This window comes from Bos taurus, chromosome 23 (assembly GCF_002263795.3).
Source record: "Bos taurus isolate L1 Dominette 01449 registration number 42190680 breed Hereford chromosome 23, ARS-UCD2.0, whole genome shotgun sequence".
Taxonomy (NCBI): domain Eukaryota; kingdom Metazoa; phylum Chordata; class Mammalia; order Artiodactyla; family Bovidae; genus Bos; species Bos taurus.
The window spans coordinates 37,063,276-37,078,103 of NC_037350.1; the positions used below are offsets into that span (position 1 = coordinate 37,063,276).

Here is a 14,828-nt window from a genome sequence, read left to right on the forward strand (position 1 = left end):
TCAACTCTTCAGCACTCAATTTTCTTTACAGTCCAACTCTCACATCCATACATGACTACTGGAAAAACCATAGCTTTGACTAGATGGACCTTTGTTGGCAAAGTAATGTCTCTGCTTTTTAATATGCTGTCTAGATTGGTCATAGCTTTTCTTCCAAGGGGCAAGCATCTTTTCATTTCATGACTGCACTCACTATCTGCAGTGATTTTGGAAGCCCCCAAAATAAAGTCTTTCACTGTTTCCATTGTTTCCCCATCTATTTGCCATGAAGTGATGGGACCGGATGCCATGATCTTCATTTTCTGAATGTTGAGTTTTAAGCCAACTTTTTCACTCTCCTCTTTCACTTTCATCAAGAGGCTCTTCAGTTCTTCACTTTCTGCCATAAGGGTGGTATCACCTGTGTATCTGAGGTTATTGATATTTCTCCTGGCAATCTTGTGCTTCATCCAGCCCAACATTTCTCATAATGTACTCTGCATATAAGCTAAATAAGCCAGGTGACAATATACAGCTTTGACATACTCCTTTCCTGATTTGGAACCAGTCTGTTGTTCCATGTCCAGTTCTAACTGTTGCTTCTTGGCCTGTATACAGATTTCTCAAGAAGCAGGTCAGGTGGTCTGGTATTCCCATCTCTTTCAGAATTTCACACAGTTTGTTGCCATCCATACAGTCAACAGCTTTGGCATAGTCAATAAAGCAGATGTTTTTCTGGAACTCTCTTGTTTTTTCAATGATTCAACGAAGGTTGGCAATTTGATCTCTGGTTCCTCTGCCTTTTCTAAATCCAGCTTGAACATCTGGAAGTTCACGGTTCATGTATTGTTGAATTGGAGAATTTTGGCTTGGAGAATTTTGAGCATTACTTTGCTAGTGTGTGAGATGAGTGCAATTATGCAGTAGTTTGAACATTCTTTGGCATTGCCTTTCTTTGGGATTGGAATGAAAACCGACCTTTTCCAGTCCTGTGGCCACTGCTGAGTTTTCCAAATTTGCTGGCAGGACCCTATAGGTCATTATAAAGAGCTTATCTTTACATGGTGAGTAATGAAGAGGCATCACAGATCTAATATGAAGTAAAATGCTTTTTAATCTATTATTTTATCAACAGTTTCTACTTCATATTCAAATTAATGATTATTACATAGATCAATTTTAGGGTGTTTTCCCACCAAGCATTTTATACACACACACACACACACACACACACACGCATATATAGATTGTATATACATATATGTGTGTGTGTGTATAAATAAGATATCTTTGTCAGTTATGTCATCATTTAAAATGAATCCCCTATGGTTTTTTACAGCATCGATAAGTTAAAAATAGGGTTTGTAGGTGTTCCAATCAGATACTCAACTTTGACTGCCTGTTAGGGATTAAGAATTCTCCCTCCTTTCCTTTTATTCATTACACATTTATGCAATATCTGCTATATAAAGTGCCATACATAATGCTAGACTCTCAATAGAAACTTAAACCTACATCCTATGTTAAGTGTGATATCTTCTGTTCCTGGGAAGACTTAATAATATGTATTTTCAACAGACCCATTCTTCCACACCATACATTTAAATAATGATAGAAACTTTGGTATTTTCCTTTAAATGACTTTTCCTTTAAACTGCTCAATTAAAAAAAAAAAAACTGTTAAAAGAGTTTAAGAAAAATCTCAAGAGTCAGGTAATGTGAAGTGAACAGAACCAAGAGAAAGGAAACCCACCTAGTGAAGTGCTCTGTAATTAAAGTCTGTAGCATGAAGCGTCTTCCAGAAACACAAAAAGGCTGGGTCCTCCCAGCATAATTTGCCAGGAATGCCCACCATAAAGGTATTAAAGCATCAGAGAAGTTATTCAAGAGTGGCTTCCTTCTATCCTGATGGTTTAAAAAAAAAATCACCTGTCATTCACTGGGATTTTTTTTTTCCCCCTCTGTTTTCAGCTTTTCTTCTGTTTTCTTTTTTTCCTTATTGATGAGTTCTCTTCAGCACTTTAGATAAATCAAGTAATTTCTTCAGAGTGGTCTAAGCTTAGTAAGAGGAAAAGGGGTAAATACAATGCACTGTGGGTATGGGCTGAGACTCCCTCGGGTCGGCTCCCTTCCCTAATGTCCTTTTTCACACATGGAAGCCCTTGAAGCTCATTTACTTTGTCATCTTGTGCTGCCTCTTCTGGCCAGAATGTTAACACTTTGAAATTCAAAACGATAGCGTGGGCTCTATAATCTATTTTATGAAGAAAGGTCTTCTTTTTTCACCCTTTGATTCACTCATTCATTCAGTCACTACTGGGTGGGGTATCAAGAGGTAGACAATGACAATGCCCTCGTGAAGATGAGAATGTAGGAGGGAAGGCCAACATTATAGATATCTTAGAGCAAGCATTTTTAAAAGGTAATGTTTGGTCATCTGATGCAAACAGCCGACTCATTGGAAAAGACCCTGATGCTGGGAAACATTGAAGGCAGAAGGAGAAGAGGCCGACAGAGGATGAGATGGCTGAATGGCATCACCGATGCAATGGACATGAACTTGGGCAATCTCCAGGAGATAGTGAGGAACAGGGAGGCCTGGCGTGCTGCAGTCCATGAGATTGTGAGGTCAGACACAACTGGGTGACTGAATAACAACAACATCATGACAATTGGAAATTATTTCACTCTAACTACAATCTATGAACTAAACACCTATTGTTTTTCCAGGTAAAGTATAAAGCTATATTTGGCATCTCCTATTGATTAGCAGCTCTTCTGGAGCATCTATTCGGAGGTCAACAAGTCTAGCACCATGCCAGGTGCTGAGCGTTAGGGTTTGCTATCACTGCAATATTAGCTTCTGCAGTTTTGCAATTAATTAAAGGACTGAAATTTTTCCAAGAGATATTAGGTTACTCATCTCAGAGCCAATACATTATTTTTTTCCCCTTGTGTTTACTCCCCACCTGAACTTCTCTGTAGCTACTAATGTTCCCTTGATCTTTAATGAGTTGTTTTTTTTTTTTTTAATCCAAAGAAACTGGCCTGTTATACTGGCAGGGCTTACTTCTATTCCTACCCACCAAAGACCCAATACATCTCCTGGTCTTCATGATGCCTCACATTTACTGCAAACACCCCAAGACCGCTCTTAGCAGAGTTGATTTTTTACAGAGAATCATCTTGGTTTTTCAAGTTAAAAGTCAAAGAGTTAAGTAAAAACAGACATGCCTGCAACTTATTTTTAAATAGTAAATCATAATTGTCCCACATTGCCCAAAGTACCACACTTAACACATAAATCACACACAGTTACTAAAAAGATCTTGCTGGGAAAATGTAACAAAATTGCTAAATCTCTTCATTATATATTTATATTTAACAACCAGATTGCAATCAACTGTTTTCAGAATTTCTAAAATAAGTTGTTCATAGTAGCATGACTTTTCAGCAACAACCTCATGGTAAATGCCTCTAAACCAAATCAACAGAAACAATTCAGGGATATTTATTTGCATTTACACATTTAATTTCAGCCACTATACTGGCTTTTAAAATTTTGCAATGTCATTTTTCTGTGCAAACTTATTGCAAAGAACACAACTCTTTAAAAATATAAGTGACTAAAAAATATATATATATATAAGTGACTGCATGATTTTCCAAGAGTACTTGTCCTCAACTATGAGATTAATAGCATAATTTATTTCTTAAATAAAAATCATGGATCCCAGCACATACTTTTTCATTTAAATGGTTGCTCCCTTGTCCATATTCTTTGCTCATACTTATTGTACCATTTGTCATCAAGTACCATAGTTACTTGGGCTTCCCTGGAGTCTCAGTGGTAAAGAATCCACCTACAATGTAGGAGACCTGGGTTCAATCCCCGGGTTGGGAAGAGTTTGGAGGAGGAAATGGCAACCCATTCCAGTATTCTTGCTTGGGAAATCCCATGGACAGAGGAGCCTGGCAGGCAACAGTCCACTGGGTCACAAGAGAGTTGGAGATAACTGAGTGACTAAATGATAACAACAACCATAGTTACTTGTACAAATGTACATTTTCCTAATTTAACAGTAGGCTACTTGAGGGTAAGCAACCTGATCCATGGAAGTTATAAAAATAAGACTCTGGATCTTGCATTATCATAACTCCTTTTTTCACAGTGGTCACAAGAGAACCAAGTTGAAGAATATGAAGGTCTGTGTCTCTTTGATCTCATTTCACCCCTAACTATCGCCAGACAAAGGGATGGAGTTTAAAACATCCTTAAATTCTGCAGCACAGTATCCTTACTGGTAGGGCTATCAGCAGTTCAGATAATGCAATGTTCACAGTTGGTTGCAAAATCAATGCACCATATTATCTGTCCTGAAATAGACAAGGGTTAAAAATGGAGGGATTGAGGCAAATTTACACATTGGAAAACTGAAGGGCTGTAAGCAAGATACAAAGAACTGGGACAAGATGGCAAATGCTAGAAAACCTAGGCAACATTAACTAAGGGTGAGGAAACAGAAACAAGATGTGCAGAATGACAAAAGAGGGGGCTTGAAATTCCCAATTCATTCTTGGTAACGTGCGACCACAAAAGAAATGTGAAAGTGGTCTTAAAGGAAACTCGTGGGATGGTGCTGAGGCTGCCACCACGCTGTCTGGGTTGGTTCAGGTCTCTGTCAGCATGGAAATGAGCTGCTTTTCCTTACCTCCAGGTGCTCTAAAATATAGGGTGGATTGGTCATGCCCAGCCTCAGCATCGCTCCCTCAGGAATCACTTCAACCAGCTTCCACAGCAGGGCCGGGAGGCTGGAGCCAATATCTCTGCCGTAAGCCCCCGTGTCTTCACTGGTCAACCATATCTCACAAACACCCTCTGCAAATCAAAGAAGATAATTAACAAATCTGTTGCAGAGCCGTTTCCTTCATCATACAGCTGCTCACTCTTTTTAATGCAGGTTTTTTCAACACTATTATGCAGGCAAGTCTGGGTATTCAATTGCAGAGAAAAAGCAGCTTATCCCATGGTGGCACTGGGTTATTAAGTTCATTTTACGAACACCAGAGAGTTACAACAATGCTGTAAATTATCAGTGCGTCCTATGGAGTGATTAACATTCACAGCCAATCAGTTCAACCAATGCTTCCTCCAAAGCCCTTTGATCAAGACTGAGGCTTTAGTCCCATCACAGAGGATACCTAGTTGATTGAACAGCATAAGCCCCAGAACTGAAAGAGTCCCTCCACAGAATAGGTACCATCAGCAGTTAACTCACTAATCAGTCTGTCAGCGACCTAAGGAAAAATGTCAAGTGTAGTTAAAGTTGGACTCACAAATTATTCATCATGAGGTACCCACTTCTCCTGCAGTAACTATGCCAATTTGTTTTCTTTATTCAATTAAGAATAGAATGCATTGTATTGCTGCATTCAAAGAAGCTGGTCGCTGTAGGAACTAAGCATCTGCGTTGGAAAACCTGTTTACTAAACTAGGACAGATCGCATCCTATTTTCCATCCGTTGGACTTCAGGACAAGGCATCTGCGTTTCTTCTCCATCCGTTGGACTTCAGGAAAAGGCATCTGCGTTTCCTTTCCATCCGTTGGACTTCAGGACAAGGCATCTGCGTTTCTTTGCTACTGTTGTTCTAAAGGTCCTGACTTCCAACATTACCGCTTGCAAGAACAGTCTTCCAAAAATTGAAAGGAAATACTTGGGGATCACCTAGTATTATTTAAAATAAATAAAGCAGAGTTAGCAAGAGCCACCCAAGTTTGTAGGGTGCACAGAATGTTTCTGAAGGCATATTCAATTAAAGGATTAGCCTGTTTTATAAGCCAAATGATTCACAAGGCAAAAACAAACAGTGACGAGGGACTGTGAAATTTGCTCAGGCTAATGTGGTTTGTTGCTTCTGAAGAAACTCGACACACGCACAAGGCACACAAACAAATACGACAGCCTGAACCAAAAGCAGACGTTTCTAGGAAGACACTTAAAAATAAAAATTTTAAATTGTCTTTGGTTGACAGAAGAATCTAAAAAATACACTTAAATATTCCTAGCCAAGAGAGACAACAAATAAAACATACGGTTTCTATGTGAATGTGAACTTTAACAGAAAAAAGAAGCAAAAGAGAAAGATCTTCACTCTCTTTAATGTGTTACACAGAGGTGGAAAAATATACATGAAGTTACGGTCTCCAGTCAGAGCTCTTTCCATTAGAAGAAGAGATATATTTACTTTATCAACAAACTAATCAACTGACATAAAAACATATTAACTCTTCCCCACTTGATTCTCTTTCTCAGACAAGCACATCCTCACCCACATCCAGACAACATGGAAAACACAAGGACAGAAATAAAATTTAGTTTCCCCAAATTAAAGAAGACATTAAAAAAAAAGTTCCATTTTAAAAGTTAGAGATGTTTTTTAAACATTTCTAACACCTCATATTTGAAAATCTGTAATGTTATGAATACATCTTTTCTTAATTTAAATATGTTGTTTCAGAAATTAATAAACATTTGCTTAGTTTTAATCATTTAATAAAAAGTTTTATCCTCAAAGTAAATAATCTGGCATATCCACAGGCTATCTTTGTGGCTCTATAATTTTATAAATATCCTCTGTACATAGAGTGTTTTTCTGTTGAAAAAAACTGGTTGTAATTAGTGGTATCATCTGTATTTTAACATGACATATGCCATCAGACACTGGACTCATACAATCATTTTTTTTTTAAATCTTATCACAAAATCCACTCCAGGAAAAGAGATGGCTAAGTAACAACATAAACGGATTTTAAAACACTCTGAAAGAGGTTATAAAAACAGGACATTATCCATGATTTTCCAGTTACTGGCATTTGAGCAACACAATATGAATATTTTAAAATGAACAGAATAATTTTAATTTATAATTTTTCCACCCAAATGGTTCCATGTTATGCCTTATGTAGAGAGAGCAAGTTCCTGGAACAGTGCCTTGCTGTTTGCTAGATGAATATAGAAGGGGAAAAATCGCTGTGAATAGGGTGGAAATAATAGCCATGTGGAAACAGCAGCCAGCTCTTCAGTCTGCATAGGTGGGGACCAACAGCCCCCTGGTGGGCTGAAGCTTCAAATTAAATCACAGAAAGAGGAAGCAGCTGTAGCACTAAGTCAGCAACAACAGGAATAATGGTCTCCATGCCTCCAAGATCAAGGCTGCTAAAATGCTTGATATAATAGCAACCTGGTGTAAAACACAATGAAATGAGAAAACATGTGCAAAATGTGAAGTCCTTGGACTTGAGGAGAACTGTGCCTTGCTCATTCAATTCCCAACTTTGTCAAAGATGATTTTGCTCTTTATATCAGAAAGTTCAGGTTTTGGAAGGCGACCTTTCAAGCATTCATTCTAATGAGAGTGCCTCCCGCCGTTAGGACACACAAAGCCATTTCATAGCAAAGGTGAAGCTCTGTGGTGCGGAATCCCCGCCACTGAAACCCTGCCCTCTGGGAACCTTGTGATTATTCATAGTGCAAGCGGTTCCTGCCAGGTCAGCTTGCATATGAATCTACCAGGGAAACCCAAGGCTGCAGTCTGTAATCACTAATGGACACTGGGACGCATGCATGCTTCGAGCTGCATACGTAATTGGCTATACTTACGGACAGAAGTGCTTGCCTAAACAGCTTCATTCCTCAAGGACTTCAGTTATGAGCTCTATTCCTTTGCACATTCATTCCTTTATTCGTACATCAAACAGTTATTAGGCCCTTACCTACTATGTGCCCTGCAGCTCTTCCAGCTCATGACAGATATGGATTCATCGTTAGACTTCTGTGACCTCAGACTGGCTATTACAGGCGTTGGTGAGGGGACACTGACAGACGCCCTGGGAACTTCACATACATCCCTATCAGTGGTGATGGTGGACAGGGGTGGATGCTGGCGGAACACAGCCTGAGAAACGGAAATCAAGGGCAATCTGAGGGGACTGAAGTGCATATGAGGTAACCCCAGTGACACAGAGCCAGTTTACACTGCAACATAGATTTTAATTAATACCGATACATGTCAGAAAAACAAACACATGGAAATGAGAGAGAGTCGGAGGCAGGAAGAACTGAGACAAGAGAAGTGAATCACCAATAAATCCTTCCATATTTATAATAAAAAATACATGCATAAAAGAAAGTGGTGGGTAGAAACTCAGGATACAGGAATGAGTCTTTTTAAGCATCCATGGAGATATCTTACTTTTTTCCTAAAAATGACTTTTGTTCATGTTCCTTACTGTCTATCTGACTTTTCTAATAAACACTAGGTTCATAAGATTATCTATCATCCTTTGGTTGTGTTAATTTTGGTTTAAAAAAAAGCAGATACCAGGAAGAAAGGAAATGCATCTTATAAAGGAAAATTCTTTAAAAAGTTTAGTTATTGGAATTTATTATCATTTTACCCAAATAATTACAGAACAGCTTATAGCTGAAATGCTCTTTCCCCTGAAGACAGAGCAATATCAACAGTTGGATTTTGATCTCTGCTCCACAGTAATTTGAGATGACAGAGGATGGAAAAAGTAAAAGACATAAAAAGTTAATAGTAAAAGAAAGATAATATTCTCAGTAACACAGTCTGAAAATAAAGAAAACCCTTTCGGAAAAACCAAACTTTGCCAAAATTGAATTCCAAAAGACATGACTCACTATAAATTTTCCTGTGTATGAGCTTCATTGTAATAAATTAAAATATGGGTGATGATTGATTTCATCTGATCAGAGAAGTGATATTTCTCTGGTAGCTCATGCTTTATCACTGGGAAAAATTTCCACGATCATGAGTTGTTTCAGTTATTCTATATGAGTAGTCTCTAAAAATATAGACTATACCAATATAAAAACTGCAAATTGTGATGTTTTCTTAGCACTATATGGTAAGAAAATCAACATCAACTAAACATAACATCAAAAAACCCACCTCATGTGCAGAAAAGAGACTCCTCCTACACTGTTGGTAGGGATGCAGACTGGTACAAAAACAAAGTTGCCACATGACCCAGCAATTTCACTTCTGGGCATATACATCCAGAAAAAACCATAACTTGAAAGATTCACGCACCCTTGTGTTCACTGCAGCACTATTTACCACAGCCAAGACACGGAAGCAACCTTTGCGTGTTCATCGGCAGGTGAACGGATAAAGACGGGGCACGTATATACAATGGAATATTAACCATAAAAAAGAGCAGAAAGCCATCTGCAGTAACACGTATGGACCTAGAGATTATCACACTAAGTGAAGGAAGACAGAGGAAGACAAATACCATATGATATCACTTATACCTGGAATCTAAAGACACAAACGGACTTGTTTACAAAACAGACTCACAGACATAGAAAACAAATGTACATTTTCCAAAGGAGAAAGATGCTGGAGGGAGGGATAAAGCAGAAAGTTGGGACTAGCAGATACAAACTACTATACATAAAATAAACAACAAGGGCTTACTGTATAGCACAGGGAACGATGTTCAATATACTGCTATGAACCACAGTGGAAAAGAATATGAAAAGGAACACACACACATAGGTCTAACTGAATCACTTTGCTGTGCACCAGTAACTAACACAACATTGTAAATCAACTATACTTTTATACTAAAAAAAAATCACCTCAAAATCTGCTACACCTTTCTTCCTCAGAAGACGCATTCTGTCTCCCCGTGTCTTGTGCTTTCCACTACCAGCCTTGCCCTTCCCTTTTTCCTACAGTTCCATTCCCCAGTCTTTTCTCACCGTCCATCCCAGCCTTCATGCTCCATTTTCTTCTCCATATAGGGAATATAGGCCAGTAGGGAATATGAATTAAATATACATTATTTGTTAGCTTTATTTGGATTCCCTGATGGCTCAGCTGGTAAAGAATCAGCCTGCAATGCATGAGACACAGGAGACACAGGTTTGATCCCTGGATCGGGAAGATCCCCGGATCGGGAAGATCCCCTGGAGAAGGAAATGACAATCCACTCTACCACTTTTGTCTGAAAAATCCCATAGACAGAAGAGTCTGTACTGCATTCTCTGCTCTTAATTCCCCATTCTCTCTTTTAAGGGTCACAGTGTATATGAACTAGACTTTTATGGGCTCTTTCTTCTTAAAAAATTATCTTAAAGAAAATTCAGAATTGAATATGACCCTCTGTTTTATCATATGAAAGGTCATGAAAATTGCTTCAATGGCAACATTTCTAAGTAATAATATACACAGGTAGCCTTCTACCTATTTAGCTAATTCATTTAAGAGTGAATTGGGCAATATAACTCCTTTGGTCCTTTCTAATCCTACTATTAGACACTCAGGGATCTTAAGTTTCCATTGAGATAAAAAGGGCTTAAGTAACACTTTTATTAAAGAAGCATCACAGCAGATCCAATCAAGGCTATCTTTTATAGAACAATGATTCATCATGGACAAATACCCAAACAGGCCGCCAAAGAAGATAGTTATCGATGAGCTAATTCTTCAATTATGTCTATACTGTTTTCGTAAACTTAAAAAAAAGTTTATTAGTGGCCTGAAGGTTTTTGCCCTGTTTTTATTTTGAACAGTGTTGAATTTCAAGAAAATTTTCAAGAGCAGAACAACAAATGCATGTACCTCTTTCACCCAGACTCAGGAATGACATCTTGTCACATTTGTGAACACTCTCTCCACATCCACAAATACAACTTTCTTTTTTTTTTTCCTGAACCATCTGAGAATTAGCTGCAGACATTAGGGTACTTTACCTCTAAATATGTCAGCACATAGCTTCTAAGATCAAGAACATTCTCCCTCACATTCTCACAATACAAGCACTATGCCAGGCAAGGGGAACACTGGGGAACACTGCGGTCAGAACTGAATGCTTTGGCACACGCTGTTCTCTCTGTCTAAAACACACCTCACTCTTCTTGCATAATGAACACCTCTTCCAGGAAACTTTGCTGACCAACCAGGCTAATTGAGATCCTCCTCTCCTGTGCTTCCCAGCATCTTGTACAAAATCCCATACCACAATGCATTATAATTACAGGTTTAACTGCTTGTCTCTCCTGAGAGGATGGAAGAATCTTCTGGACAGAGATGCAAAATCTTCCTAAATACATTTATGCCGAGGACCTATTACGGTGCCTTAGCACACAGGAAGCCCTCAATAAACTTTGGTTCCAATCAATTTAATTAATAAGATTGTGTTCAATAAAAATGAGTAATTAAGTAGAATTCAGCTTACATTTGAAAGTACCTCTTCCTTGTCCCCACATAGGTATATATAAACATATATGTATACACATGGATACACGCAGAGTGAACGCAGTAACGTACCAGGTTCTGCACTAGGCAATGAGAAAATATCAAAATCAATTTTCTCTGGACACTATGAAAATGCAACTTGAATACTTCACATTTGTTGCATAGTTTAACTTCTAAGCAATCCTTAGAAGTTCTTAGAGTTCTTAGAATTACTTAGAGTTCTTTATTACTGGATAGTGACTACAGGATACCATAGAAAGTGAATACAAATCATCTTTTTACTTAGAGGTGAAACTTCCCGTGTACATGTAAATTCAGATGGACCAATTGTCCATAAATTTACTAAACTTTAAAATGATCTTTTTAAGTGCTTTAACAATAAGATTTAACAAAGAGACAGTATTTCCAGAGTACACTGACATCTGACTGCAGTCATACACAGAAAAAAAAGAATTGTTTGAATAGGTTGACAATGTTGCTGCTAAATAAAAAAAAAAAAAACCTACTTAATTCCTTTTGAAAGGTCATAATCATATAAAAATTGTTTATTTCCACACTTTCGTAAGAATTTGGAAATAATGGAAAGCTAAAACCAAACTAAACACCACAAAAGGATGACACGTTTTCTAAAAATAAGGCATCTGACTCCCCAGTCTCCGAAAATCTGCAATAAGCCTCAATGAGGCAGATTAAGTTTATCCTCTTAATACTAGTGTGTTCTGCTCCATACACGGGCTTTTTAAATACCCCTAGAGAGAATACAGACAGCCATGTCTATGAAAGGACCCTCTGGTGTTTCAATAGGATGTAGGGAGATGTTATTTTGTTTTTGTTTCTTTTTTAAATTACAGCAGGCTCCACTCCCAGCAGTCCAAACAGTATAGATAAAAAAGGAAGGAGGAGGAGGAAAGAATAGACACCTGTAATGCAGGACCTAGTCTCAGAGAAGATTCATATGAGCTGATCACAGTAATGGCAGAAATTTATCTGGATTCCAAGACAAACCAGAAGACCTACAGAAGAGTTTAGAGGGTAAAGGAAACTAAAAAGATTTGGTGTTATTTTGGCTACTGAACTCAATTACAGAATGAGGAACAAAGAGAACTTAAATTATTACACAATAATTTTATGTAATTATTACATATAATCATTACAAAAATATTTATAAACAGAATGTTTTTATGACTAACATTTTTTTAATTCTAAATGTCTTTCTCATAAGTGAACTCCACCAAACATCTGTAGTTAGAATCAGGGAACTTTGACTTTAAATATAAAGCTTACTGATATTTCAAGTATTTAAACAGCAAACAGAGTTTTCTATTTTCTAGAGTTTCTTATATTCAGCCTGAAGGTACATCGAGCAGGTGTCTTAATACAAATACATCATTCATTCATTCAAACATTCTTTCACTCATCCTTCTTCTAGCAAATATCTTTTGAGTATCACTATGTGCCAGACACTGTTTCAGACCTATCTAGAGATAGGTCTCTGCCCTTAAGAAATGTATTCAAGTGAGAGTCAATAAACTGAGATAAAGAATATGTTGTCAAGTAAAAATAACTGCTAATAAAATGTCTGAAAGCAGGAACGGAGGAACAAGTGATACAGTGGTTGGGAAAGGATGCTGTCATTGTCGACAAGGAAAAGTGAGGACAACTCAGGATGACGTGAAATCTGAATGAACCAAGTAGCAAGCCCGGGAGACCAGCGATCTGAAGGAAGAGTGCTTGCAGCAAACGCACTGTAAGTGCAAAGACCCAGCACAAGCACTTTCACAGTTCCCAAGGGGGCACAAAGCTGTCAGTGTGGTTGGGGCACAATGGGGAAGGGATGTGTGCTGGGAAAAAAAAAAAATTGTAAAATGGGAGCCACTTGTGACAACAGTTGCTGCAAGAGGCTCAAGCTCACTGGGCGGAGCTAAGAGAGTAAATATGATACATCCATAACCTACTAACTATTGTATGCAATGGATATGCAAGCTGGATATTATAATTACTAGTGAAAGCTCTCAATATCTCCAGGTTTTAAGATACTCTCAAACCTATGATCAAAAATATTCCAAAAAGTTTGGGAATCCTCAAATCACTAGATTTGGCACATAAGAAGGGCCAGGACAAGAAGTAACAGGAAATGCCACTGTCCAGTCTTTGTCAAATTGCTTTCTTTCACTGTTTTTTTTTTTTTTTTGAAGAAGGAATTTATTACAATTGACCAAAATGCATGAAACAAGACTCATGTATTTAAATAGAAACAAGCAAAAAACCCAAGACCAGAAACACATTTATGCTTTCTAGTTGGGAGCACTAGAAAGAGAAAAAGAAAGTGGTATCATCCTTATATATCTGCTCCTTTTTCTTCTTCTTCCCATCCAACAGAGCCTAAGCACTACTACCCCATCACTGAGCATCACTTAGGCTGACATCCAACTAACCAACAACTGCCACAGACTCAGAGAGTCTTCAAAGATGCTCGACCACTACAATGACTTCAGGAAGAAGGATAGATAAGAATAAGTAAAACAGAATCCTCTCTTGTGTGGCAGGGAAAAAGAAAGGACAAAGAGGCTCGTGCTCAAAAATCTATTATCCACACACCAATTAACTATTATGATAAATAAGAATAGCTGAGGTCAGTTTTACTCTTTTTTACTATAACTGGCAACTGACAAAAAAATGGGCTAGTTAGAACAGTCGGGAAGCATTACTTGTGCACTTTCCAGGTGTAATATCAAAGAGATCAGAAGATATTTATGCTTTCTGCTGAGTAAAACTAAAAAAATGCGGGGGGAAGAGTGAGTGCTATTTTTATATAATGAAATGTTACAGTACAATTTTAGGACAAAAACATATCTAAACGTTTGGAAGTTGTATGGAGAAGTTGGTGGTTGGGCCTGGAAAAGAAGACCTATCAGAATAGGAAGGTCTGATTTTCATAATCAACTACTCTTCAATTTAAAATTTCTAAGAACAAAGCACTATAAACATTTGCACATGATATTAATAAAAGTTTTTAATATATATTATAATAGAATAACATATATGCCAAAGCCTAGCTCTGTAGCTTGACCAGTAATCAAAATTATATCCACCAACAATCTGCTTCTGTAGAGGAACGTATAATATCCAGTATGAATTGTGGACTCTGGCCATGTTAATGACAGCAAATAATTTTAATTAAAAAGAAATGTTGTGAGGACTTCCATTTTTACACATGAAGGATTAACTGTAACAAGAATTGCCTTAATGTTATAAACAACTAGAAATTTTGACAAAATATATAAAACAACAATCATCAGACGAGGAGCAGAAGGCAGTGCAGGGCTATGATTTTTGAGAGAAGCACGTAAGGTGAGTCCTCTAACTGTCCATCTTACTGCCTGGCAGCATTTTCTAGGCCACAGCACAGAAAAAGAGAAGCAAATAGAGCCTGGTCATCTTTCCAAATTGAGGAGATGGAAACTGGAGTTCAGAGAGCTACCTTTACAGGCACAAATATCATCGACGAGAAAGATGTACAGAGATAGAGTTCCAAAGAACAGCAGATGGCTCCTCT

At 37.8% G+C, this 14,828-nt stretch overlaps 1 protein-coding gene across 6 annotated transcripts in view; it reads right to left on the reverse strand.

The window, feature by feature from the left end:
• Positions 1 to 14,828, reverse strand: part of CDKAL1 (CDK5 regulatory subunit associated protein 1 like 1) — a 739,806-nt gene that overhangs the window by 330,664 nt on the left and 394,314 nt on the right. For all 6 annotated transcript variants that reach the window (XM_059880369.1, NM_001192691.1, XM_059880368.1 and 3 more), the window contains one exon: positions 4,692 to 4,858. In XM_059880369.1, coding sequence (XP_059736352.1) covers positions 4,692 to 4,858 — 167 coding nt within the window. The remainder of the gene's footprint in view (positions 1 to 4,691; positions 4,859 to 14,828) is intronic.